The sequence below is a fragment of the Pterocles gutturalis genome, unplaced genomic scaffold (assembly GCF_000699245.1).
Source record: "Pterocles gutturalis isolate BGI_N339 unplaced genomic scaffold, ASM69924v1 scaffold24511, whole genome shotgun sequence".
In the NCBI taxonomy this organism is placed as follows: Eukaryota; Metazoa; Chordata; class Aves; order Pterocliformes; family Pteroclidae; genus Pterocles; species Pterocles gutturalis.
This window is the reverse complement of record NW_010106180.1, coordinates 61,690-89,301: the sequence shown is the minus strand read 5'-3', so window position 1 is coordinate 89,301 and position 27,612 is coordinate 61,690. Positions and strand designations below refer to the sequence as shown.

The 27,612-nt window shown below is 41.0% G+C and overlaps 1 protein-coding gene across 1 annotated transcript in view; it reads left to right on the top strand.

Moving 5' to 3' along the window:
* Window positions 1-341: 341 nt before the first annotated feature.
* The window catches only part of MTHFD1L (methylenetetrahydrofolate dehydrogenase (NADP+ dependent) 1-like), a gene marked incomplete at both ends in the record, with an annotated part of 87,392 nt that continues 60,121 nt past the window's right edge, over window positions 342-27,612 (top strand). Inside the window, 10 exons of the mRNA XM_010087706.1 lie at window positions 342-453; window positions 4,185-4,235; window positions 4,313-4,366; window positions 7,177-7,301; window positions 8,423-8,523; window positions 9,370-9,494; window positions 16,611-16,725; window positions 21,534-21,613; window positions 22,334-22,431; window positions 26,919-27,092. Of these exons, the coding sequence (XP_010086008.1) occupies window positions 342-453; window positions 4,185-4,235; window positions 4,313-4,366; window positions 7,177-7,301; window positions 8,423-8,523; window positions 9,370-9,494; window positions 16,611-16,725; window positions 21,534-21,613; window positions 22,334-22,431; window positions 26,919-27,092 (1,035 nt within the window). The remainder of the gene's footprint in view (window positions 454-4,184; window positions 4,236-4,312; window positions 4,367-7,176; window positions 7,302-8,422; window positions 8,524-9,369; window positions 9,495-16,610; window positions 16,726-21,533; window positions 21,614-22,333; window positions 22,432-26,918; window positions 27,093-27,612) is intronic.

Sequence of the window (27,612 nt, the reverse complement as noted above, 5' to 3'; positions counted from 1 at the left end):
GAGCCTAGGGTATGGAAACGAAGGACACACCTGAGCCAGGCATTCAGGGTGATGGATCCCTGCTGTGTGTCCCGTGATGGGGCTGGACAAGCCTTCTCATGAAATAACAACAGAGGCTAGCTATAAAGTTCTGGGCATGTCAGAGCAATGACACATGTAGCTCCGAAACAAAGGTATTTTGCTCTGTTAAGGTTTTCTGTACCTGCGTGCCAAACACCAGCCTTCACAGTTTACATCCATCCATAATTTTGGAGATTAAAAGCACCTGTGCCAAAGCAGTTATTCCATATTGCTAACATAGGTTTCTACTGACTGATGTTGGGAAGGTTTATTTTGTTAAGGGTTTGTTTGTTGTTATTGTGTTGCAGCAAAATCACCGAGAATGCAAAGAAATCCTTGGCCTCTCTTAAGAGAGAAAGCCCTCGGCTTGAGCCAACCCTTGCCATTATTCAGGTAATGTCTGTGTGCTTGCTGGCTGTGAGAGATCCCCTTGGGTACCGTTGCTTGTCTGAAACTTCAGAAGTGCGTGATGCAGAAAGTAACTTGTATTCAAGCAAAGTGGTAGGAGGAGGTAATTCCACCAGACTGTAGATTGCCCTTCTCCAGGCCTGAAACAGCCACAGCAAACTTCAGGCTGTGGGAAAGGTTTGCAAAGGAAGGGAACAATTTTATCCCTTCCTCCTTTTGCTAACGTAGACTTCCTCACTGTATGTACAGATTGCCTTTTCTTACAGGCTGTCCAGGTTGATTGACATAACTGAGTTAAAGCGCTTGATCTCAACCTTTATTTAGCTTGAACCTTTTATTGCTGTCCTTAAAAAAAGTGTTTATGTGCCTGAAAACATGAGCTTCCCTTCACCTCCCACCCGTGAAATAACGTTGCCAGACAGACCCTGCTGCTTCCTGCCAGCCTTGTTGCCTTTGGGCAGCTGTAGCTTATGACGGCATCACTGCTGTCCTAAGGAGAAGAAAACCACGCTGAAAAGTCCCAATCAGCTCAAAAGGGCTTGTGTGAAATAAATGCTCTGTGTAAAATGTCAATATCCTTTAGAAGTAGCAGCACTTTATAAAGTGAAGGAATCTTGTAGTAATTGAGAGTGGTTGTATTACTAATGATGTGAAGAGCTTTCCTTTCCGTGCCACTGGTGCTGCCATCTTTGAGATAGGCAATCAAACTCACAGATGAGGATTTCTATCCCTGCAAAGCTGAGAGATGTTCCTCTTTGGATTTCTTAAGGTTTCAAGGCCAAGAAACTGAGGATGTTGGTCATTCAGAGCAGGACCCAGAGCCATGCAGGCAAAAACGCTCCTGTCCTGTTTCCTAGGATGGTGGTGTTGTGTCGATTGAGTGCACACTGAATCTCTGACCCAGTAGGTTTTAATTTTAAAACCTAACTAGAAATGGTTTTGAGTATGAATAGTGAGTCTAAGAAATGCAGCACCAACTTTGTTTCAGCAGGTCTTCTAGTGAGGCTGACTGAACAAGCTCTCCCATCTCTTACCCTCCCTGGGTAATCACAATTAATGTTTTCAAATAGCTCTCTAAGGCTGTAAGTTTAAGGACTGCTAGAAAAGTCGTGACCTGTCTTCTCATTGACCTGTTGTTTCTCGCTTCTGTCTTGTCTCCATCCAGCTGCACTGTGAGCTGGACTGGCGGGGTCTGGGGATGTTTCCTTTCAGCCACATTAGTCCCCGAGTCTGGTTTTCTGCATGGCCAGATGAGTGTTTTGTGCTGGCACGAGCAAAGGAATATTGTTAGGATGGGAAAAAGCATTGTGTGAGGAGGGGGAGGTTCTTGCTCACTTTTAATATCAATTGGGATGCAGCTACATCAGTGTTTTGGATCATGGTTGTGCTTTAAATGAATGTCCCTCTTGTCCTCATTTACCCCATTTGGTTTGTATCATGAGGTGGCTGTAGGAATATGTGGCCTAGATCCTTCTGGATGAAATTCACCCAAACACTGTTCCCCAGCTGTCTGTCACCCCAACTGCAGTCTGTTTGTAAGGACTGGTGGACTTGCCAGTGCTAGGTTAATGGTTGGACTTGATCTTAAAGGTCTTTTCCAACCTAACAATTCTATGGTTCTATGACTGACGCAGAACTCATTTAAAATGTGTATTTGTTGGTACAAAGAAGATGTGTTTTAGTCTACAAATGCTCTTGTGGTGCACTGCTCTACCTGGTAACGTGGGCAGAACCTTAAGATTCACCTTGCTCTCCACGTGCTGCGTTGCACCCGGAGAAGCAGAGGGAGGGCAGTGAAACAGTCTCCTTCACCAGTCGCTTGTAGGTAACAGCAGTCAGCGTAACATGGCATCACCTCTGCGGCAGTACTGGGAATAAGGAGTTGTAGACTGGGCCCACTCTGGAACGGTTTTAGATGCTTTCTTTTTCTCTCGAACCATCTGAACCTGGATTGATACTGAGATCGATGCCTGCGTTTCTTGTTATCCATGTTGAACCTCAGTTGGAGCTGCGCAACAGCAAAAAGTGATTGGTGGCTGCTTCTTAATTTCATTGAAGCTGAAAGCTAATATATAGCGGCAGAATCCTGTTCAGCAGTGGAGCTGTTGCCTTGCAAAATTCAGAGAAGCACCGCCGGCTCCCCTGCCCCGCGGTCTGCCAGCCTGTCCTGAGCTCCGGCCTCGCCTGTGCTGCTCCCTGGGCTGCGATGGGAACGGGTTCAGGGCAGGGGCTTTCTGTGCCCGCATGAGGTGAGCGTTCGCCAGCCAGCACCACGGGAGAAAGGTCCTTACAGGGGACAGGGTGGTATCGCTGGTGGCTGAATCCCAGATGAGCCTCTCTCAGGGTCCTGGTGGTTACACATCAGTGTGGGGATGCAAGCCCATCTTTACTGGCGTAGGGGAGCAACTGCTCAGCTGTCCTTAGTCCCAGCTCTGCTTCCCTTGCCCCAGTGCGAGCTCCACACGTGTTCTCAGTGGAGCAGCCTCTGTCCTGCTCCTCTCCCGTAGCTGCCAGGTTTGGGGAGCAGGAGACCAGTGGTGCGGTCCCAGGGATGCAGGTGGTGCTGGGCAAGGCCTCATCCCCTCTCAGGACCTCCCTCTCTCTGCAGAGCCTGTCCTTTTAAATGCTTTTTTTTTCATTGTCAGCAGTCTTGAACTGTTGGGGATTAACAGGTTGGTAAATTGTTACGGGCTTGAATAGAAATCATTTTGGGTGACGCTAGTGACAGTGAAGCCAGCGCTGGCAGCTAACCGTGGAGCGAGCGGCTCAACTCTGACGGGAAGATACTGGCACTGAGGCTCGTGGAAAAAGCTATGTAGAATGTGTTCATGAAATTGTAATGCACCCTTTTAAAATTGTTTCTTTTGGTCCTGTTTGGGTTGGAAGACAGGTTTTATATATAATCACAGAGCTGTGAGAAGGGTTTTATTCATTTTGTTATGAAGCCACTAACATATTTGGGGGTGGAACCCTCACTGACCTGTTGGTAGGGGGTTTCTAGTTCTGAATACTGAATTCTCAGTTTTATTGTTACAATATGTGAACGTGTTTGAAGAGCCTCCTAAAATTCGAGAGTAACTTGAAGAGTAAAATTCAATTGTAATTATTACGATTAAATATCATAATATATACGGTGCACATAGGTGTAGAGACCTTAGGGAAGAGGATTTCTGGCTGAGATGGTCTCCCAGGTAAGTATGCCCAGGATAGGTTTCTGTCCTAGCGCAAGTGCCTGCTGGCATTTGGGAGGAACTGATAACTTCTCTTCCTTCTGTATTGACAGAACTCACTGTAATATATGATGGTAGTGATTTGCCTCATTTTTGGTGGTAAGGCAAACCAGTGGCATTAGGTGATATGGGGACACTGCAGGAAATGGTGGTACTGCTGTTGCCTATTTCGTCCTTGTTACATGGTTGTATGGAGAACAGTATCTTCACATACAGACTGGTACCTTTCTTAAATGGTAAACTTATGCTCTTGTCTATAAAAGCCAGGCTAATATCAACACTAATATCAATACTAATAAAGCCAAAATAAATTACTGGGTGGCCTTCTGCTTCTTTCTTAGAATTACTAGGCTTTTTGTTTGTTTGGATACTAGCAGACACAAACATCCTCGCTGTGTTTCTTCCATTGACCTGTGCATTAATGCATTCACATTTTTAAATGTAAATTTATTATTTTAAAACTTAGTTTCTGTTTTGTTCCCCAAGGCACATAATGATCATCTGATTCAAGAAATAAACAAGAACTTTGCCAAAGAGGTAAGCTTTAGCCAACACGTTTGTTGTTAATCATGAGCTACTTGCCCTTGATATTTATAAGTATTTTCTTTTGGCAGGTTGGTTTACATGTTATTCACGTCTGTCTCCCTGAAGGCAGCAGCAAGGATGAGGTAACTGCAGTACCTGGAGGACTCTTCCTTTTTCGCTTTCATTGTAAACTTGTATTTATCTCTGCCATTCATTATCACTTTGAACTGATCTCTATTAGCTCAAATTAGGGTTGGGACTGCCTTAGTTCAAGCAGCAAGTATTATCCGCCTATTTCCAAGCGTGGGAAAAAAGGGAATTAATGGGCTTGTCTGCTGTCCCCTGGCAAGCTGAGGCAGAATCAGCAGAGCAATGTTTTGTTTTCATGTCTGCTATTTAACTGCAGCATCCCCTCATACCAGCACGTGTATCCTATCTCCCACAGTCGCTCTTGTGATTGTACTTGGTTCTTGCCCAAGTTATTCAGGGAAATTAAAGATCAACTTATTTAGAGGGGGAGATGTTTGAGTTTATTTGCCTGTTTATTCATCTTGTAATGCTTAAAGTATGCATTAGAGGAATCATCCACCCCAAATCACTAGAGGGCTGAATTCTTACTTTGTCAAAGGCATTAGGTTGGAGGCGCACAGCACTAGTATCAACTAGGTTTTAAACACAGCAAGCTATACTAATATACATGGTTCTGAGGCATCTGAAAGTAACAAGGGCAAATACATTTGTAGTAAAAGATGCTGCTGTTCCCAGATGGCCTCCTCGTGCTTGGTGCATTTGGTAGTTGTGCAGGCTTGAGGGTTTTGTGTACTGTTTTGTATTTGGTACACTTTGTTTTTAAAATGTTACTGGCTTGCAGTGTAATCTCAAGAACAGCTTCCAGCTATATTGAGAGGGAGTCACTGTGAAGAATTTTAAGAGTCCAGTTTTGTGGATGATGAATAGTCAGCTACCCATTTAAGAAGGGTGGGCTTTTGAAATGAAGATCAAATACACTTTGCTGTTGGTAAATGTGTTTTATCTGCTGAGTAACACAGTGGGAAATAGGTAAAATATTGTGAGTATGCAGCAGTAGTTGCTGGTACTTTAAAGTATCTTAGGAAGTGACTGAGCTGTGTATGTGAAGAGAACAGCAGGACATTTTTGTTATTTGAAGAAAGTTACTTTCAGTGAAATTCGTAATAGTTTGCTTGCTCTCCTGTTTGCTCAGTATGATGAAATTTTTTTTCATCTCTTAAAATCCACTTACTAGCTTGCATTCCCCGGTTTGGGGAGGTGGGAAGGATTTCAATACCATGCACCTTTTGTTCTGCCATAACTGCCTGGATACAGTAAAGGCAAGTTAAAACACTTAAAACTCATGTAATCTTGTATTAAGTGCTGTGGTGGTGGAAAGCTGAATTCATGTAAAATGCAATTAAAATGGAAAACTGAATTATTTTCCCAGGAAGCATAGGAATGTAGTTCAAAGTTCATGAGATTCAGGCTATTTATGAGCTGTGTTTCCTTCAGTTGCTGTGCAGGCTCCACAACATTTTGTAGTATCTCAGGATTTTTTGAGCAAAATGTGGATGTTTTCACATCCATGTTCTGGTGAATACACTTATCCTTAGTTTCTATTAGAAAGTATAGCAGCTGTATAGCTGTCAAATGGCACGGGGTCTTAATATATAATATATATGCATGTATCCGTCTCAGAAGTCAGCGAACTAAATGGGCATTTCTGTAGCAGTGACGTGCTTGTCTAATCTTTGTTAGCTGAACTAAATGGGCATTTCTGTAGCAGTGACATGCTTGTCTAATCTTTGTTAACGTGAAAGTTGCACGTTCTTTTGGTTCAGAGTTGCAAATGATCTAACCCCTACCAAATTCCCCTAGCTTAATGTTGATTGCATATCAAGAGTTTGGGCAATAGAGTTCAGAATTATATTGGATAGTTTACATGAAAAGCATTTTAGCAAGGCATGGTATTAGCTAAGGAAAAAAAAAGTATACTCATTTTTGTCTTGGATAGGAATCCAATTAAATTGTTTTGTGGCGATTGCCCACTGATTTTATTTATATGATGAAAAAATATGTTCACATGACATTTCTCACATGTGGATAGGAATCCAATTAAATTGTTTTGTGGAGATTGCCCACTGATTTATATGATGAAAAAACATGTTCACATGACATTTCTCACATGAGAAAACTTCAGCCTGTTTTGTTCTGTTGTGTTCTTCATGGTCACAGCAGAGTAGCATGTATCCCTATGGATCAGTGTTGCACTTTAGAGATGAAGCAGTCAAGGGTGGGTACTACAGTCTCGGATGTTTAATGCGACCAATTATAAAATTTTTGAACTTGCATCTGGTTGCGTACTTGAAATTCATAACCTTCCATGCAGTGCCTTTTCAAAATAACAATTCTTCACAAGATGACTGTCAGCTCTTAGGTTCAGGGTGTTTTGAGAAGGAAAATGGGTAACAGTATATGCTGGTTTGATAAAATAAATTTTCTTTTGTATAATTGTTTTTTTCGAGTGTTACAACTTTTTGCCCATGTTCTGTGTTGGGATGTGATCTGGTCCTGTTTTGAACTATGTTTCAACCAAGGCTTCTTATTTCTAAAAGCATCTTCTGAAGCCGTCACAGTGTTGAGCTTTTGCTGAGGTTTGGAATAGTGAAAGATGAAATGCTCTTGGCAACGTAATGTCACGTAATATGTGTTGGCTTTGCAAAATGTTTAGAATAGAGTCAGGGTGGCTTAATTTGGTAAGCCAAGGAAATATAAAACAAGGAAAGCGGGTTATTGCTTTTTAATTTAGAAGGTGCAGTAATATATGAGGGAAGCAAAGGTGGCCATAAGGTAGTTTTAAAATGTAGGTTTTATCCCTTTCTAATTAGATTCTTCTTTTATCTGTTGTTCTGATCTTTAATGCTTTTTATTAACTTCCTAGATTGTCAATGAAATCTTGAGAATTAATGAGGATCCTAACGTGCAGGGCCTTGCCCTTGATCTCCCAGAAAGCTTATGTAGCAGCAAGGTATTAAACGCTGTGAAACCAGAGAAGGATGTGGATGGGTAAGTGAAGCACTGAGAAATAACTTTAGAAGACGTAAGGCTGATGGCTCTGCAAAATCAATTTTCCCACATGCTTTTCATTAATGGATTCCTCAGTCAATGTGTCTAGCTATGCTATTGAGCTGTGAGAAAAGATGCTGCTGAATCAATGAGAAGTCTTCTGCTGAAATAATTTTGATCATTATCTTTTTAATCCTTATTTACTGTATATTCAGGACACGGTCTTTTCAAAGAAATCAAAAACAAAGTTATGTTTTACTGATGTTACTTAAGGTTTTTCAGTACTTCAGTAATAAAAATGATAGTCACAAAGTACTGAACACAACCCCCAAGATTTCCACAATCAGAATTGATGGAAAAGTTGCAGAGAAGATTTTAACTTCCTTGCAGTACTCTCGCAGTGGGAGAGTAGGCAACAGTATTTTGGACCCGTTAACACAACTTTCCAATCAGCCTTGAGCTGCACTGCTCTCTGGAGAGCCCACTGGCATAATTTAGGTGTCTGGGTTACCATTTTGCTGCTCTTGCAGCCTTCTCGCTCTCAGCTGCAGATTGTCACCCTTTTTTTGTTTTTTCTTTTTTTCTTTTTTTCCTCTCTCCTTTATTTTTCATGTCAGGAAAAAAATCTCAAAATCTTGCAAATTAGTTACCTTTCCATTATCTAGGGTGCTGGAGGTTGACAGAGAATGGAAAATTCAGAGCACCCTGTGTATGAGAGAGAAAGCAGTGCAGCACGGAGACCCTGGAGCTCCCCCCGGGAAGCCAGCCGGAGCCCAGAAGGATGTATTGCCTCCGGCTCAGCTGGGCTCCACTGGGGTGTCCTAGCCCAAGGTGCTGTGGGTAGCCCACTGTGACCAGTAAAGAGCTGCCTGTTTGTCGTGGGCTCATGTTACTTGTTCGAACTCACAGGTTCCTTCCTGGCCTCTCTTGAGGCTCGGTGTTTGTCTAACTGGGATGTGGGATGATAGAAATTAGCCACAGTACATGGCTGTCAAAGGATTTACTTTTGTGAGAGGTATTTGCTTTTGGGACTAGCTGTTAGCCATGTTACAAGTTTTACCAAGAATTTATGTTACACAAACTCTTCTTTTTTTTTTAATTGCTGTATTTTTCCACTGCAGATTATCCGACGTAAACCTAGGACGCTTGGTACGTGGTGATGCCTGTGACTGTCTGGTTCCTCCTACAGTGTGTGCTGTGATGGAGCTTCTGGAAGATTTAGGTGAGACGTTCTCTCATAATTATTACATTAATTTTAGCCGAACTAATTTTCTCAGTTTTAGTCCTGACTGAGACTGTTGTGCTTCCTGGTTTTTGTTCTTTTCCCACCCAACATATATTTGTCTCCTGCTAGTGAGGATCCTCAGTGAGATCTGAACGTAGTATTTGCAGAGATGGGTCTCAGCCCTACAGATTTTGGAGATTAGCCAGGGATTAACTGCCATCAGCACATTTAATCTCACTGAAGCCACCCAAGACATCTGAATCTTCAAAACCAAAAATACAAACATCACTTAGGGATTTCACTTGGCAATGTTGATTAGTGTGAACAGTTGTAGAAATCCAGATCTGTCTGTAAATAACTGCTGAGCAAATCTTTTTGTTTGGGATGTATTGTTTAAATGCCAACGTTGAAATGGCAGATTTAAACAAGTGGTTTTACAGCGTGTGAATATGCTGTTAGCCTAGGGCAGCATTTCAGAACTAGTCTCTCTTACAGCGGTTCATAGTTATCGAGATAAGGATTTCTGTAACAGAACTGTAAACAGGAGGTCAAATGTACCTTGTAACAAATACGAACAAAAGGATTTGTGCAAATAAAATACCAGAAAGGCAGAAGAGCAGCATTTGCTTACTCGAATTGGAGAGTCACCAGGAAACAATTTAAAACCTGTGGCTTGTGTTACGCGTGGGCTCCGAAAGCATTGCCTGCAGGGCCTGGGCTGCTGTGGTTGTGCAGGCACACGTGGGCTTGGGTGCTGGCTCTTCTGGGGGGCTTGGGCAGTGGGTGGCCTGGTAAAGGGGGTGTTCAGATAGGCAGCTGGGTGACTTTCCTTGTGTCACGCAGGTGGAAAGAGGGTGCTGCTGGTGGGAGCCGGCGGGGCAGTGGGTGCTGCTTTGCAGTGCCTGCTGCAGAGAGAAGGAGCAGCGGCTGTGAGCTGCCAGTGGGGAGCCCCTCAGCTGCAGACCGAGGTGAGTGTTCTTCTTGAGGAGATCACAATCGTCGTCTTTGAAGAGAACTGTAAAAGCATGCAGAGAAATTCAGGAGCCTTAATTTGAAGGTTTTAATTTATATGATCTTCCTGGTTGCTTTTTGTAGAGCTTTTTAGTAACAATTTAGGAGTTGGTACAACTTCCTGTCAAACTTCCCAGTTTGTTCCTTAATCCCAAATTTCATAGAATAATACAACTGGGAACGTGTTGTCCTTTGGGCAGAGAGGTTACTAATTCATCCCCGGCACAGAGCCAGGCGCTAGCTGTAGAAGAGGTGCCCGTTACTCCAGTGGCTGTGTCCACGTCGCCGTAGGGGCGAGGTGCGAGGGACAGCTCTGGCGGTATGTTTGGTAGCACATGCCACGAGGTGGCAGCCCATGCAAAATGATAACCACGGACCTCTGGGTTTTGAAGGCAAGGGCAGGAGGAGGAAATCAGTTTAAGCAGCTGTGGTAGTTAGAAAGTTCTTTGGCAAACGTGTGTTTTCACAGCTGTGGATGTTTTTGTCAGGCTCGTCCCAGCTCTGTGCTCTAAGTGACTGACAGCCCTTAGGAGACATGCCTCTCTCGGAGATGGGAGCACTGTGAACTTAATATTAGCCCTGTCTCGTTATTATTTCTCGTTGCTCGGAGCTGTGCTGGAGGAATGCTTTGGGCTGGATGGGGTGGGTCATGGGGTGGCCAGAGGTGTTTCCACTGATTCACAGCAAAAGACTCGGACCAGGCCAGGGCTGCTTGTGGAGTGCTGTTGGTATGCGGGAGAGATCTGTTTCCTTCTACCCAGATGCTTTCCCATAATCATGCTTTTCTTTTTGGCGTTCCCTGTAGCTTACCTCTCACAGCAGGTCGCTGATGGGAAACAGGATAGGAGGCCTGAGCAGGAGGCAGTTTGAGGCTTTGCACATCAGTTTTCCCGAGTTCATGTTAACTTCTGGCACTGAAGGAGTTTCTGCTTTGCCTGGAGGACTAATCATCAGGGCTCAGAGGAAACCCAGCTTCCTCGTCTGTAAGCCTGGAGTAGCATGTCACCAGTAACCCTCAGAGCACCGCTGAACCTGGCTGGATGTAACCCTGTTGTAGTTACCTCTAGCTCCTAGATAGAATCTAATGCATGTGGGAAAAGCTGTCCTGTTTCATGTTCCCAGACACCTGAGAGTCAGAAACTGAGCACAGACTTCCTACTGGACACTGGGGCACTGCTGTCTTGCAGCAACCTGTTTGAAGTACAGTGTTGTTGAGTAATATTATTTTAGTCGATTATACAAGTTTATTTTCTCTTGCTCTTTTGAAACACTGGTTAACTAAAAAAAGTTTAAAAGCTCACAAGGTTTTTTTCTCTTGAGTTTTTAAATTTGAATTTCAAGTAAGAAAATGTTAGGCAATGTCAAGGTTTTTCCAAAACTTGGAAGAATTAATTCATGTTTTGTTTTTACTGCACAATACACTGCCTTTAGAGACAGCTGTACGCTTCTTCGCCTTCCTCTGTCTGTGATACCTCTACAGTAACAGTCTGTGTGCTGTTGTTTGGAAGTAGAACCTACAGTAGCATAACTTCACTTATGAAGTAAGAGATGAACTTACAAAGAGTATGAACTTTTCATTGCATTTGTTTTGCAATATATACCAGGAAAGGAAAAACTGTGTTTAAGAGTAGGTGTACCCTGTTTGTCTTAATGCACTGGCCGGGCCCATTTGCACTGAAGCACTAACCCTGAACTTAATGTTGTAATGCCTTTCTTAAGCGGGCACCACAGTACCTTTGACTAGCTGTGCTGATTTGTTCTTCTTTTTAAAGATAGCATAACAACAAGTGCTTTCTTTAGGAATTCTATTAATTTAAATGAGACACACAATACTAAGGTTGTAGGTTTTTTTGGATCAGGTTTTGTACTGCTATGAACTTGTTATTGCTGCTTTTACTCATGCACTTTTGCAAAAATATTTTGAAAATGATCAAGAGAAAGGTATGTTTTAGTCCACCTTTGGAAAAGTCTAACGATGTAGAGCTAGCTCTGCTTACAAACAGGATAATACCATCTACCTTCTGACTTAGTGTGCTCCATTAAAGCAAGTCTTTTCTGTCCTACAGCACGAAAAGGGAATAAAAGAAATAATAGTACATTTTAATTTCCCTGCTTTGACCTGCATGAATAGTAGACACATTTTGCATGTTCTTTTCCCTCCCCACTTCCTATTTTGTTAAGGTAAACAGATTATTGTTTCTTTTTGTTCCATTTTGGATTTGCTTGACTTTAGTTATTAAAAATAATCGTCATGGCACAGCTGAGCCATGTCCTTCAACACTCTTGAGCTTCCTGGGTTTTCAAATAAAATCACAAATGAAAGAAAGCAGTATATTTCAGAAGGTTCTGGCACAGCTGTGAATAGCTACCATGAAGAAGTGGTGTTCTTTTTGCATTGATATGTTGGATGTAAAATCAATAATGAATTAAGAGATGAAGACTTGAGCATTTTGGTGGAATAGGTAAGATGTTATCATTTTGTTAAGCTTTGTGTAAATAACTCTTTAAAGCACAATCACTGCAAAGTGCCTGAAGAATGACCTAGTGACATATTTCCAGGAATGTCTTGCTTGGTAGTCCTGTTTTTAAATGGCAACCAAATGTCAATTCAGCATTACAGGTAAAGCACAGGAACTGACATGCTTAATACTTTATTATGTTAGATTTAGGCTATCTTTCTAGTTTGAAAGGAGACTATAAAATAGATCAAAATTGAAAAATGCAGTTTATTTTCTTGTCAAAATATGGATAATACTTATGACCTATGAGGAAATGGATTTCAATTCAGTCATCTAAATTCAGTCAGACACGATTGCAACACAATCTTACATGTAGTCTGCATGGGAACCGCATTATGCCGGTTTGAAGAGAGCTGCTCTCCTCCAATTTTGTTGTAAAAGAACTGAAAATTGGTCTATCTAAGTATAACTAGGAATGGAAAGCTTGTTTGTAAAAGCCTGGTTGAAAAGTAGGATAGTGGTTCAGCTGGAGTGTGTGAATGGGAGGGTCTTTTTCAGATTTGATAAGAACCTCTTTTGGCCACAGTCTGCTTTTCCTTAGGGACAACACTTAAGCTTCAGACTATTAGACATCTCTTAGTCATTAGTCCTGTTTTTGCTGTCTTCATAAGACCAAGAGTCATGATACTGGCAGAGAAATACGTTTCGTGTTGTTGGACACAAGTAAGCATGAAAGGATGTGAGAACAGGTATACGGATCCCATAAAAGGGGAGGAAAGGGAGGCTGCATGAGCATTTGATTACAAATCAAATTAATTGATTACGATGCTGTAGACAAAGTATTTCTGTTTCAATATTTTGCGTGCATCATATCTCATCCTTGCAATTGGAAATCTACCTCCCAGCCTGTGAGCTACAGGAACAGTTGCTAAAGCATGCATCGTAGTGGTAGGCTTGAGCCCCCAGTAGAGACCTAATTTTCACATGTGCTGTGTGCAGGGCAAGTGCATTCAGGCTGATGTGGTGTAGGGGAAGGGCTGCCAGGGTCTGGGCAAGAAGATGGTGGCAGCGAGCTGATGGCTGCCCATTGCAGTGCATCCCCGAGGACCATGGCCCATGAGGAGGGATCAGAGCAGACAATTGCCAATGATTTACAAACCATAGCTTCAGCTTCCAGAGGTAGAGATGGAGCTGGAAGTAACCACATAAGGAGAACGTGCCTTGATGGAAAAAGTACCTGAAGGTAGTCAGTGACATAATAAATTTTAAAGTTTTCAGAAAGTAATTAGATTTGCTGTGATTGAAGCGGAACCTGATCTGTAAATTGATGTGTATAATAATTGTCTTTCATAAGGAGTGTTGTGAAAAAACTTTGAGTCAGGTTCCTATTCCTCATCCAGTCTCTTAAATTTTAGCTAGTCTAACTTCAGGCCCAGGAAACTGGGGGATCTTTACATTTTTTAATGTGATCATATTTATTTAAAAATGTATTTTAAAATGGCTTTTGAAGCAGTCAGTTTTAACGATGGGAAAATGAATATTTTATGCAGATTTCTTGGCAAAATGGGTTTTCAGTTATCTGAAAGATACAACTACTTTGTACTGTTATCGTTAAATACTTGGCTGGAAAGCCTGTATTGTTGTTTTAACATTTGGTGTTCTGTCTTGGGAATGGGTGGTGCTTCTTAATCTGCTTCTACTTAAATCTTGGTGGAGAGGGTCATATTTTGTTATGAGGTAAGGTTTCAGATTATTTATTGGCACAGATCTTCCCAACTGAAAAAATATTTACTGATGAGAAGGCAGGATACTACTGGAGTATTAGCTTACTTTGTCTTCTGCCTATTGCCTAGTGCATTTGGGGTGGTTTGGCATGATGCTCATCATTCCTTCCTCTGTTCTGCCTGGTGGGACACAGCCTTGCTGTCCAGGGAGCACCAGCCAGTCAGCCGCCCTGCGGCGGCACGTTCCCCGTCGTGGATGTCTCCTCAACCTTCTGGCTGTGGCTGCCTGTAGCATCTGGTTCCTGTCCGAGGTGTCGTCTGTCGAGGGACTGTGTGGCGTGTTTGCTAGGGAGGTTGGATGTGATGATTTCATAGGTCTTTTCCATCACGAAGGCCTGTGATTTGTTTCTGATGTAGGAGATAAGCCTGCACATGCCTCCCAAGGCTTGCTGCTTGCTTTGGTGATTTACAGGCAGTCAAAAGAGTAGGTTACGGCAAGAGAGGGGGAAAAAGGAGGGGAAGCATGGGCACAACTTCTTGCGAGTGAAACCAAAACGCCGTGATGGAGACCACATAAAACTCTTCCAAGGACACCTCAAATTCTGTAAACAACAATTTTGCTTTCAGTAGGCTCACTCTTCCAGTCAAACAAGTTTATGGATTATTTTTTTTTAAATACTCAGAGGGGAGAACATATTATATAAAATGTTTGTGTTATATACTTTATTGACTCTCCAGGAACTTTTTCAGTAGTTGCACATAAAATACTTGCTTATAGCAAAAGACTTCCAGTTGTATCTGTGCCTTTTTTTTTCATTTACTTTCTTTGTGAAATAAGGAAAAGGAAATCCTGGCGGGGAATGTTCTGAGATCAGCGTGTCTTCAAACCGTAGGACAACTGTTCGTTGCCATGCGATACAACTTTTTTTTAATGGAGGAGGTGGAGCAGGGCAATGAGATGAAAGGTTCGGTTGGTTTTCTGATACATTTATGGGTATGTGCGACATTAGCCATCCAAACTGGTGTTAGCGCTGACTACAAAAATGATTGTGTTCAGCTGTTAAGAACATTTTTGAATATTATGATCAGTAGTCATAGAGATGAGTATTTGGCCAGGTCAGTTGTTTTTTGGCATTATAGTTATATTGGATCAATTCTGTCATAACTATGTTGGCTGAACGTTTGTCAAAATTATTGCTTGTTGCATACAGCTCTCAACTCGTTCATAGTTTCATGATGCTAAGTGGTGTGCAAAGCTCTTAGTCCTTGTCCCAGAGGCTTTGCGTGGCAAGACATACCTGATCTCTAATATGTGAATTATAACTGCTAGAATATGAATACTTTTTTTCTTAGAAATTCATGTAACTGAGAATAATCATTGTTTTTCTCTGCCTTGACTTTTGATGATGTTGACTTTTACAGCAGAGACTGCCTCCTTTTTCTGTGGAAAGCATGTCTTCAGCATAGTGTTCTTGGTACACAGGTCATTGCAGCATCTTTTTATCCAAATTTGCTTGCAGATTGCTCAGTATGATTTCACCTGATGCTGGTCAAGCATTATGACTTATGTGGCCTTCTAGGAGTGGCATGTAAGTTGATACTCGCACCAGACGGAGGAGTGTAAGTGATTTGGATAAGGCTGAATGACTGTTGAGGCTGTAGGTTTGCAGGCAATCTTAGGAGTGTTGCAGGACTTCTGACTGAAGCCTGAATCAGCTCATTACATTAGTAATTTGTCAAGCAATTAAATCCTCTCCCACACTTTTGGCTTTGTTTCTGCATGTGGATCTCTAAGGAGAGTTAGGCCATCCTTGTGTCCTCTGAGGAGAAGATGCAGCTTTTTTAGCTTTCTTCCTTTTCCGCCACAGTTATGCTCTTCCCTCCTGGAAGCCTTAACTGTGCCAAAAAACCTGCTATCTTGATAGGATTTGTAGCTGCTCTTTCTTGGCAAGAGTGTTGGGCAGGGTTGCGTCAGAGCACTTTTGGCCAAAAAAGAAGCTGGAACATACTTGTCAGTCACAAATCAATTCATAGAGAGGCTCGTTGAGTTTGTGACACTTGATATTATTTTATATTTTTCAAAATATTCCCAAAATCACTGTATCTCTGAAATAATTTTTTATTTTTACCTTCAAGCTTGAGGCAGTACTGTGTAGGTATTTTGCTTTTTTGGTGGATCTTTATACATCTGCCTCTGGTGCTGTCCCTTATCTCATGGTGATTCTGATAATTGGTACAGGGCCCTGCTTCAGAGGAGGGAGGAAAGGAAGACACTTAGGTCTTTGATTATGAGAATTTTTGTAGTAGCTGTTTTTGCTCCAACATTCCAACATCTGTCAGGTTGAACTAAATCAGAGACACTGATTAGCAAACATGATCTGAGAAGGAAAAAAAAAATAATTTTAATTGGTATTCTTCAAAGGCATTGATGTTTGCAGATCAGGTCATCTTGTATTCCCATCAGCTGCCTTGGTTTTCTACTGCCAGATAATCTGACTGTACTCTTTCTAGTGGCCTATTTACTGTCTTTCAACTCTTCTCTTTTTAAGTCTCTCCAAGTTATCTTGTTGGACAGGACTTCAGACAGTGACAGGGCTTTTTCTTTGAAAGTATGTAGTCCCCATTAAATAGTATTGGTGCCAACTGACCCCCCTTGCCTGATTTCACAGTTTTTACCTGACTTCTTTTGAAATGATATTGTTCTTAAATTTCACGTGGGGTAAGAATCAAGCCATCAATGTGGATAATTTTTTTTGTTGTCTGCAAATACTTTGCTCAAAAAACTATTGCTGTATAAGTCTGAATATTATAAGATGCATATTCAAGAATGTATTTCTAACATTAAATGCTTGTTTTGTTTCTTGGGGGGGGTGTTTTGGGCTGTCCTTAGCTTCATCACGCGGATGTGGTGGTAGTTGCCAGTACAAAACCCGATGACGTTCCTGTGAACGGGTGGATAAAGCCTGGAACCACTGTTATCAGTTGTTCTCATGACTTGCTGTCAGGTAAGAGGAGTTAAAAGCTAACAGTTCTTGAAAGTGAGGTATGGCGAGTCTTTGAGATAAGTGTGTGGCATGTTGGTGACAAGACAATGTGGTTAAAAGCTACATCTTCGGCAGGGGGCCTTTAAAAGTGTGTGTTTGTGTAGAGGGGATGTATATACATGTCTCTGATGTATAATTAGGAAAAAGATGTCAGGTGAGGGACGAAAGGCTGGAACAGGTTCTTTGTACCAGGATTGTTAAATAAGTGATGATCCTACAGATTCTGAGAACTCAGAGGGAAGACTTTTGCGTCATCAGATGAGCTGTTATTTAGTGCTGCTTTGTACAATGTGTTATCCTGTGACTTCTGTGGTCTTACCTGGAAGATGGGGAAAAGAGGGGCAGAAATAACAACTGCAAAGTGCTGTGAAGCTGTGTGCAGAGAATGCACAGGAGGGAGTAGAGAAATCATGGGGAGCTAGGAACAGGCAGAATGTCTCCTGCAGTAAGTACTCCTACAAACAGTTTGGATTTCCCTCCTTCCTCCTCCCCTGACTGGTTGGAGAGGTGGCATGTATTTATTAACTTCTCAGTTGAAAAATACTACAGAATTTTTCTGGGAATAAAACTAAGAAGCTTCCCAGAAGTTATTCTATTCAGCTGCTTGAATTGCATTTCCTGTAAAATTCCTTAAAGTCCTGATCTCTAGATATTTTCTAGATTTTTTTCATATGTATATGAATTTGACTGTTCAGTGTTCAGATGGGATTATGCTGTGAATTAATTAAAAAATAAGGAAGTACATGGGTAGTGTGGTTGGTCAGTGTGTTTTTCTAAATCTGTCACAAGTATGCTTGTTGGCATCTGTTGATACCAAACCGGGGAAATGAGCATGAGGCCAAGGAAAATTAATAGCATGGTTCTTAAACTAGGTATATTCTTTAAGGACAAATTAAGCAGACACACTGTGCAGAGCTAATGCAAGATCAGGCTCATAAGAAAGCAGCTGCTGTTCCCATGCAGCTTAGCATGGCCTTAGCAAGTGATTCCTTTCCTTGTCTTTTGTGATATCCTCTTGACTTGAACACACTCACTCAATGGTCTGAAGGCATTTAGGAATTCATCTTCCATGGTGCTCTGATCCCAGTGAGGATCTCAGGGGTGGGTACCAAGCCTTATCCCTTGCCCATGCTACACAAGTTGTCAAAAAATAATTCACGTTTTCTTTTTCCTAGCCTAGTGATTAGGAGACTCCTTGCATCTTTAATGCCCGCTTGTTTTGCGTAGGGTTTGTTGCATGTAATTGTTAAGTATCTGTGTTGCAAGGCTTGGAGTATAGGTCTCTTCAACAAGTACCTAATGTACCAGTATAATGTACTCTTATATGAAGGAGGAATGGGGGAGAAAGGGAAAGGGGCAGAGAGGAGACAGAATGGTGGTACAGCAGTAGCACATATAAATAAATAAATGAAAAAGAATGGCCCCTCCTTGTTTCAGTCCTTCTAAGCAGAAGCCTCCTAGGTGTTGGGCTCGGGGTAGAGGTGCAGGTCTCTGAAGGAAGGATGGGGGTAAGCCAGTGCCAATCCTTGCAGTCTGAGAGGGCACTGCTAATGACTGAACTCTCCCAGCTCTGTGTGCTGCCTGCTGCACGTCCTGCTTCCAGACACCTAATTCTCCCCTTCTGTTGCAGAGGAAGTCTGGGTCTTCAGAGACCTAAAAGTTATGCAGTATAACTGCATGCTATGTCTTGACATTTAAGTATCTTCATGCCTTAGTTGCTCTATAGAACTATATATAGTATTAGTGTTTCACTTCCCTAAAAGGTTACTGTTAAGAAAACTGAATTAAAACATTTGAGTGGTGTTCACGTACCACAGCAACATTCATTCTTAAGGCAAGAAATGTACTATTTGGCATAAGCATATAGATTTCTTTGCATTTTTCAAGTTGTAGCAGTGGGTTGTGCTAAGTACAGCATTTCTCTGGAAGGGCAGCATGAGATGGTTAGCAAGATAATTTAAATAGAACTTATCTACCAAATGTCCATCTGTCTTTATGGTTAGGCTTTTGAGATTGTCAGAATCTTGGAGAAACTCCGAAAGAATAGGAGAAATGCATTTCAGCAGCTTTAAAAAATGCTGGCCTCAAGACTTCCTAGAGAGGTACATGAAACACAGGTGTCTATTTGACAGGAAGAATGCACTTAGTTTAATCGGAAGATATTTATTAAAAGCCTATTGTGGAGCAGTCGTGACCTTGGAGAAACAACCGAGTCTTTCAACTGACTCTTTACTTTCAGTATGTGGTAGAATCTGGCTGAGGTGCTTGGAAATTGTTCTGGGTTTTTTCTTGCTTTAGAAATGTCCAACTTAACATCTGTTGGGCCACAGGAGCTAAATGAAGCCTGAAAGCAACAATGGCCGTGAAATAACTTTTATTCTTGCTAGATGATGCCTAGATTTCTGTCTTACATAGGTATACATGTAGTCTAACACACTCAGGTGTTTTAAAGGCACTCAAAATTTGCAAAGACATAGCTGAACTGGACAGCTGTAATGATGTAAGCCAGGAGAGTAGAGCTAGAAGTGCTTGCTCCAAACTAACGGAATTATTTTTCAAGTATTTTTAAAATCTGATCAAAGATTTAAAAATTATAACAATTTAAAAACGTTCTGCAATTTCTAGCAGTGCAACGTCTTATTCTGCTGCACTGATGATTTTGGAATCAAGTGCATACTGGTGGTGTCTTGTGGGGAAAATATATTTTAAAAGTATAGAAATCAAAATCAAGTTTCTGAACAAAACTTAAGGATGCCAAAATTATTTGGGATTTGATGTCCAACTCCCTTGGGGTCACTTGAGAGCTGAAGGTCCTATGGTTTAAGTACTTTAGTGGGAAATTCAACCATTTCCCCACGTCTTCTCTGTTCTAAGCTGCCTGAGCAGACAGGTAGTGCATGACAGCAACTCTCGCCCATCTGCACGATAGGGTACGAATAGATGGGCAGATGCACCTTCATTGGGGTGAGTCAGAGGAGGGAGCACAATGTCTGTGGTTCAGCTGATCTTCTGGCCATACTCCAAAGAAGAGAGTGCTATTCCAGCTCCCGTCTGGAAAATTTGTCCTAAGAGAGCTGTTGCAATCCTCTGATTGTCTTGCTAGCTCATGTGAGCATGACTTTCACCTCTAGCTTCACCTTCACCCCTGTAAAAGCCTGGTTAGTTATTTGTGGGGTGAGTGTGTAGCATAGGCAGCCTGAGAGAAGTAGTTTGTTGAGGGGAAACATCTAATTCTGACATGTATTTACACACACACTAGCTCTGCCCTGATAAAGAAGTTGTATTAAGCCAAATAACATAAAAAGTCGAAATGTTTCTGTAAAGCACAGCTGTCTGAAAAGGGATTTTAAACTTCATTCTTCCTACTTCATTTGTCTCTTTGGCAGCTCTCCCAGCCTGGTCTCAGAACAACAACAGTCAACTTATGACTGTGATAGGCTGTTCCAGTAAAACTCCTCTGAGTCTAAAACTGAGCATGTCCAGAAGATTTTTTTTTTAATGGCAAGTGTTAACACAAGTAGAAGGATGTTCAGACACTTTCTTAATTACAGTTTAATGTCGGGACTGTCACTTTCTGCTTGGTTAGCTTTGTCACTGATGTATAGGTGCCTGCTGGCAAGAAAGTTTAAGAAAGGATTAGAAAACATACTGAATGAGGCTGCGGGTGTCTGCAGAAAGGGTCTCTTGCTCTCTTGGTGATGGGTGTGAGAGAGTGGGCTGGAGCTGGGTGTGGTGTGATGGGATGCTGTGCTGGCTCCTCTGCCTGCCACTCTGGTTCCAGCCTGAGGTTTTGGTGACCTGCCACTGCCAGGACCCTTCTCCGAGGGGTAATTGTGCAAGGCAACATGAGCATTTTATGATCAGTACAGAAAGGATAAGTGCAGTGAGGGCTTGACCAGGTTAGGGTTTGCACTTGGGTTCCCCTGTGGGCAAAAGGCTAAAGCTGTCAGTGTAAAGTTGTTATTTTTTTTTACAGTTATGTCTGCACCCTTCAGAATGCGGCTGGGGCCTTGATATGCCCGCAGAGACTAGGATGTGAATTTTGGAGAAATTGTGTCTAGATAAAAGTCAATAAGCAACAACAGAAGAAGCCAAAAGAAGGATTACAGGAAAAGGACAAAATAATGTTTTATTTAGGGTAGCTAATGTATGATTATTATATATTGCCACTAGAAACAATTATGACTGTCTCTAAAGTTGGAGTCACTCTAAATTGTGTAGGCTCTTCAGAATATCTACTTTTAATGTCACGTTGATAAAGGTAACTTTTGCTGTGCAAAAAATCTTGTATATTCTGATTCCAAGTTACAAGTCCTGTTGGGTAATAATCCTGTATAGTGTTCTGTGATGGTTTCATTCTTCTCTTTTGCTGTAAGGGGTGTGTGGAAAAGAACAATCTTTGCTATGCTCATTTAGGTGTTCAGTTAGGGTTTTTTTTTTCTTTTGTCCAAAAGCAGTTGTTTGGATCCTGGAATTAATCTCTGTGACTCCTAATTTTCTTTTTCAAGTATGTATATGCTTCATCATATGCATGTGCATTTGCATAATGTGCTTCAGAGCATACAGTTGCTCTCTGGTTTTCACACTATATCCATCCTCCTGGGTAATTTCATTTGAAGTATTAAAGAAGCCACCTATAATTTAGTCAGTGACGTTGTTAAATTTCAAGTCAACATTCAGAAATTTTTGTTTGGATGTAGCTTTCAAATACACATGCTACCACTCACAAAAGCTTTGTGATTCATTAGTGCAATACTTCTGTTTTACAGAGAAACACAACTGTAGTCAGCAGAACAACCATGCTGCTGAAAACACTGTTGGCTCTCTTGCAATAGCAATGCGAATGCAGGTTAGTGTAACTTCAAACATTGTAAATTTGTTGCTCTTCCTGTAAATTGTAGAAATTGCTTCTATGGTTTAAATTTCATTTTTTGTTTTGCTCTTTTAAACATCTTACCTGTGTTCCATTTTAATAGCAACTCGTAGTCAGTTAGCTGGGGTGAGTCATGCCTGTCTAATGTTTAGTTAGAGAAAGGCAAATTAAAAATCAAACATTGCAATTCTGATGATTACAGTAAACCTTTCCAGAAGCACTTGTGTCAGTAGACTAATATTGCTTATTCTAGTAAGACAGTGAAGATTAATTATATCTGTGCACATTTTTGTGGTGTGATGGATAGAGGGTCCAAAAGTTTGGTGTTTTATGTGGAAGCAGCAGGAGTCAGTCAGTGAACAATTAATATCTTCCATTATTTTTAAGGTGTGAGAGAATAGAAATAATTCTCCATTTTACCACCATAAAATCTCCAAGTGCCTAATTAGAGACTTTTCTCTGCCACTTACATGTTAATGGCCTTGTCTCTTCCTGAAGTGTGGACAAGCCATAGGACAGTACTAATGCAGTGGTTGTTTTGAGTTTCATCCTGAAACCATAAAACAGGGAGATTACGTTTGTTTTTTGTCAGCCTTTGCAGTAAAAGTTATTTCAACATCCTTGTGAGATCATATGAAATTAATGTTCAGCATTTATGATGCAGCTGGTGTGCGGTGTTTTCTTGTTTAAAAACAGAACATGGTAAAAAACACGGAGCGATGGATCCAGTCCCAGCAGCACAAGAAGTGGGGCCTCCGCTGCTTGAAACTGCAGCCCCTTTCCCCAGTGCCCAGGTAATAAGTGGGTTTTTAAATTAAAAAAAAGAAAAGAAAAAAAAGAGTAAGCAAGTATTAAATGTGACAACGAAATGGTCCGTGCCCAATGATTTTTCAATCTGCTTATGTGGACTACATGTTGCGCCTTGTTGTTTTACGCCTCGTTGTGACCATATCCTTCCGTTTCCTATCAATTTTTACTTTTATGATGTGTGTTGGAGCCAAGCTTTATTTAATGAAGATCTAAAACTGGAAGGTTTCATTGAGGGAGGGATGTGAAGCCTTTTGTAGTGCCAACAGAAAAACAAAATACAAGAAGTTCCTAATCTCTAAACCCTAATGTAGGAAGGTGTTTATGGATGTAGTTAAGGGCCGGTGGTTTCAGTGGCATTTCACTTGTGTTTATTTTTTTCCCTCAGTAGAAGTACTTTCTTCTGCATTAGATTTTAAAATTCCTGTGTAGGTGTGAAAAGCAGGAAGCATATTTATTTTTGTAGCTAGAATCTTTTCAGTCGGTTCCTGTCATTCACTCCCAAGGCCCGTGAGCGAGCCACAGGGATTTGGGGTCTGCCTTGGCATGGTTGCTGGCATCTCTGACATTTAGAGCAGCCTGAGCCATTTGCTACACTAATGTGCTTTGCTGTTTGTTGGTTGTGTTGGGTGGTAGAGAGAGGAACCAACGACTTGAAGCAAGGTTTTGCCGTCTAAGAAGCTTTGAAATTTTGTGTGCTTATTTGCATGCATACTTCTGGGCTGCACAGATGATGAAGGGCCTGGAGAACCTCACGTAGGAGGAAGGTGGAGGGAGCTGGGACTGCTCAGCCTGCAGAAGAGAAGGCTCAGAGGGATCTTATCAATGTGTATAAAAACAAGGGTACAAGGAGGATGGAGCCAGGCTCTTCTCAATGGTGGCTCATTGACCAGAGTCAATGGGCACAAACTGAAACACGGGAGGCTTCATCTGAGCATCAGGCAACACTGTTTTACTGTGAGGGTGGCTGGCACAGGTTGCCCATTAAGGTTGTGGAGTGTCCATCCTTGGAGATATTCAAAAGCCACCTGGACGTGGTCCTGGGCAGCCTGCTGTAGGTGACCCTGCTTAGACAGGGAGGTTGGAGTAGATGACTTCCAGAGGTCCCTTCCAAACTCACCCACTCTAAGATTCTGTAATTCTGAATCCCACTGCTGTGTTTTTGGAAAGCTGTAACAAAATGTTTTATTTTCTAAGCACTTTGATTCAGTTTTCACTGTCACTTACAGAAGTTTAATGGGAATGGACACAATTGTAATTTAAAACAGAGATGCCAAAAGAATGAGTTTTCTTCTTCTTTACGCCCCTGGGTACAATAGAAATGCTTGAACTCTTCCTGGGCTAGCGTGTAACGTTTCTAGAATTAAAGCCTGAAAGATCTATCCTTAAATACTACAGTTAAAAGGTAGATTAAAGCATGTGGTGTCATGAGTATGATGGTGAAAAAATTGTCAAAAAAAGTATTCCCATCCCTCTCTATGACATTGTGTGTTTAGTACATAAATATTTACATAATTAATATATAATGGCATATAATATAACCAGTAATAGGACTTCCATTTATTTGATAACCCTATAGCTTTAAGTCTTTTTGTCTTTTAAATTTAAAATAACTCATCAGATGGAGAGTATCCTCCAATAAAATGTAATCTTACAGTAATACACCACATTGTGTGGAAGCAGATGGAGTTTTCATTGAAAACTAGGAAAAGCTGCTTAAGCACTAAAACTAGGAACATCTGCTTTTTGATTTCTGTGAGACCTAGGTGTTAATTGAAGTATTTCCAAAGATATTGGAAATTGAATGGAGGATTTTCTAACAAATATACAGTAGAAAAAAATTCCAGCACACAGGCTGAGTAGATGTAGAGCCTTCCGCCATCTTTTAAATTTTCCTGTGTTTTGTAAATTATGACTTACCATTGCCAATGGTGGACTTATGGTTAACAATTCTCATTCATGCAGAAGAACCACTGTTGCGCATTTCCAGCAATATTGAATAATGTAACTTATTGAATAATTCTAGTATTTCTAATATAGAGAATGCACTGCCAAACTAAAAGAGCTAGCTACAAATGTAGGCTTCTTAATGCTAGTTATAATAATTTTTTTTTTGTGTTTCAGAAAATATTTTTACCAGAAATAATAGACTAGACATAAACATTTTGTATGTGTTGTTTAGCCCCAGTCATAGTTAAGGTATAAATGTCAATTCATTGTGAAATTATGCCTTTTACCACTTTATTAAGTGTATCAGAGTGCAATTGGTCATTAAAGGGTTTCTAAGTCATTGAAAGTCTAGTTGCCTTGAGGGTTCTTAAGGGAACTTCAGATAGGAAAACATCAACAGCAATGGTATTACCAACGGAGAACTGTTAGCATCCACTGTCAATTTTACTTGACTTCTAAAAATATTTGTAATTTATTTATCTAGAAATCCTTTACCTTTTAATTTATTTATAAGTGTACAGCTTGGTCAGTTTTGTTTCTTCCACTTTTTGCCAGTAGTGGCACCTCCAGGGTGCGAAAAACTTCCCTGGTTCTTCCAGAACTGAGAGAGTGTGGTGTTTGTGGTGCAAGAGCTGAGGGAAATAGGAAAGGCTGAGACAGCTGCAGGGAGTCTTGATAGTCTCACCTGAGATTTGAAATAATGGCTTCTGTCTTTTAGTAAAGAGGCTGATATATTTAGTAAGAGGGGAAAAAAAAGACAGTTTAACTTTCTGTCATATTAGTCTGTATCCTTCTCCCCTTGCTGAATAAGTTAATTGCTTTAATAGGAGCATAGTCACCCTACAAATTTTCCTTGCTTAAATCTTTAAGGGACCGCATTGTCATCAACTTACTAATATTTTTCTGGGACTCAAACTGCTTTTTATATATAGAGTTCTGAATGAAAACTTTAAATATTCTTTGTCATGTGATGTTTGTAAGCCACTCCATCTTGTGTTCTTGATACATTTTTATGGATAGTTGTGTTTGAAGTAATGCATAAGAAAGCCAAAGCTATATCCTTCTATGCAAGAGGATGTACTTAGTATGTCTTTGAAAGAAAGCAGATTCCAGGTTAGTATATGCAACAAAATAGTCTGCAGCCCAACTGTTGTGTGCTGTGGACCTGTGGGATTGGATTATGTCAGTGTTTGGATGGGTGCTTTCTGGGTTTCACTTAGCTGCTGCTGGGTGTAAAAGTGGGATATTTGAGAAGTACCTTCAGAATTAGAATTGAATAATGGTCCCTGTTTAGGGTATCCTCAAAGAATTGCAAGCAATTAAGTTGGCACAAACTGATAATTTGCTGGTGGATGGAGAACAGACAAAGTCCACACATAGAGTTAAGATCTGGCAGTAGTTCTGTGTTCATCTGTGAGTATTTGAGGTCTTGCAGACTGTTTGAAAGTTCAGGACATCGCCTTTGATGCCATTGCCAGATTCTATCTTAAAAATATGGTAATCAACTGAAACTGCAGGAAGGAATTTAGCCTAGTTAGGCTGAAAGTAACTAATCTCTCGGTAATTTTTTAACTTGCTTTTGTGGTGATGTGAGCAGTTTGAAGCCAAAGGACATGACTCCTCACATCTTGTGTGCCAGGCCCTGGACTTCAATGCTGCAGGAACTTGCAGCTGCTAAATGCTTACGTGAACCCCAGGGGCAACTAGGTCAAGCTCAGAAATGAAAAATCCTTGAAGGAGTATTAAATCCAAAGACCCCAGGTGGTGCAGGTCAGGAACTGCAGATACAGTAGTGTCCCCTAGCCTAGAGCCACCTCCCCTCAGGCAGTTTGACCATGTGTGCTTGCTCCATGCTTGTTCTCTTTCCGCAGCTGCCACTTGAACTTGGAAAGAGTTTACAAGCTCACTGGACTTCTGACCTGAGCCCTGTGCATTAAACTCCTGCTATGTGGCTATCTTCAGTTCAGCTGTGTTTTAGAAGTGCATGAGTTGATCTTCAAATACCTTCTTTCCCTTGGTGCCCTCATGGGGGAGCATCAAGGCTTAGCTTGCTTGGTGGTACCCTCTGATGAAAGGTGCTACATGCACAAGCCTCAGGTTTAGCTAATGTGTTTATGGGACTGTTGGCCAAGGAATGTATGCGCTCTTTAGTAAAGTGTATGTGCTGAAATATACTGGGAGGGAGGAGGAGAAAAACAAGCAAAAAACCCATCCATTCCAGTGGGACATGCTTGAGCATCCAGCAGACACGTCTCTAGCTTGATATGAAAGCATTATGTAATATTTGGAATCTGATTAAACAGGACAACTCTGAATTTGTAACAATTAAAAAACACCACGCGTGATTTTCAATATTATATTAGGTGTTAGCTAATATTTAGTTTTGGTTAACAAAATGTGAGAGAGAATTGAAAAACCTATTACAATAAGCCCATTGTTGGAGTATTTACTGTTGTTTTGTGCTCTGTCATCGACCACCTAAGCTGAGAGAAATCTCCTGGCTCCTATTTGTTTTCTTTTCCAGTGATATTGAGATTTCCCGAGCACAGAGTCCAAAAGCTGTTGATGTACTTGCCAAGGAGATAGGATTGCTTACAGATGAAATTGAGATCTATGGCCAAACCAAAGCCAAAGTACGTTTGTCCCTGCTGGAAAGGTTAAAGGATCAACCAGATGGAAAATATGTTCTCGTTGCTGGGTAAGAATGCACAGTAATGTCATTAATGTCCACCCTTTCCACTCATATTAATATAAACATGCAGCTTACATCTTTTTAGTACACTGCACAAATAAGAATCCTGAATGTTTTCGTCTGTGTGTTGCTCTCTGCTGAAAAGTGAGCAGTTTTTCAGTTTTTTTGAAGTCACACAACTTGTCTTCCAAGCTGTTATTACTGAAGTAAAGTATATTTTATAAAAGGTACTTTGTTCCAGGCTTCTTAAATGTTATCTGTTGGTGTGTGGAGTTTTTCTTACTGTTTTATCAGAATTTTAAATGTTTAACTTGAATATTTAAGTCTGCATGTATTGTGGCTGTTTATAAACAAACTTTAACAGAAGCTACATGGTAATCTGCTGATATTAACAATAAATACTTTTTTTATTGAAGAACAGATTACAAAGTTTAAAAAGCCATGTTTTTTCTCTGAAATGTAGACATGTCTCCAGGCAGGCTTATCCTGTTCTCTGTTCCCACGATTATAGCAAATGCTGTGGTCA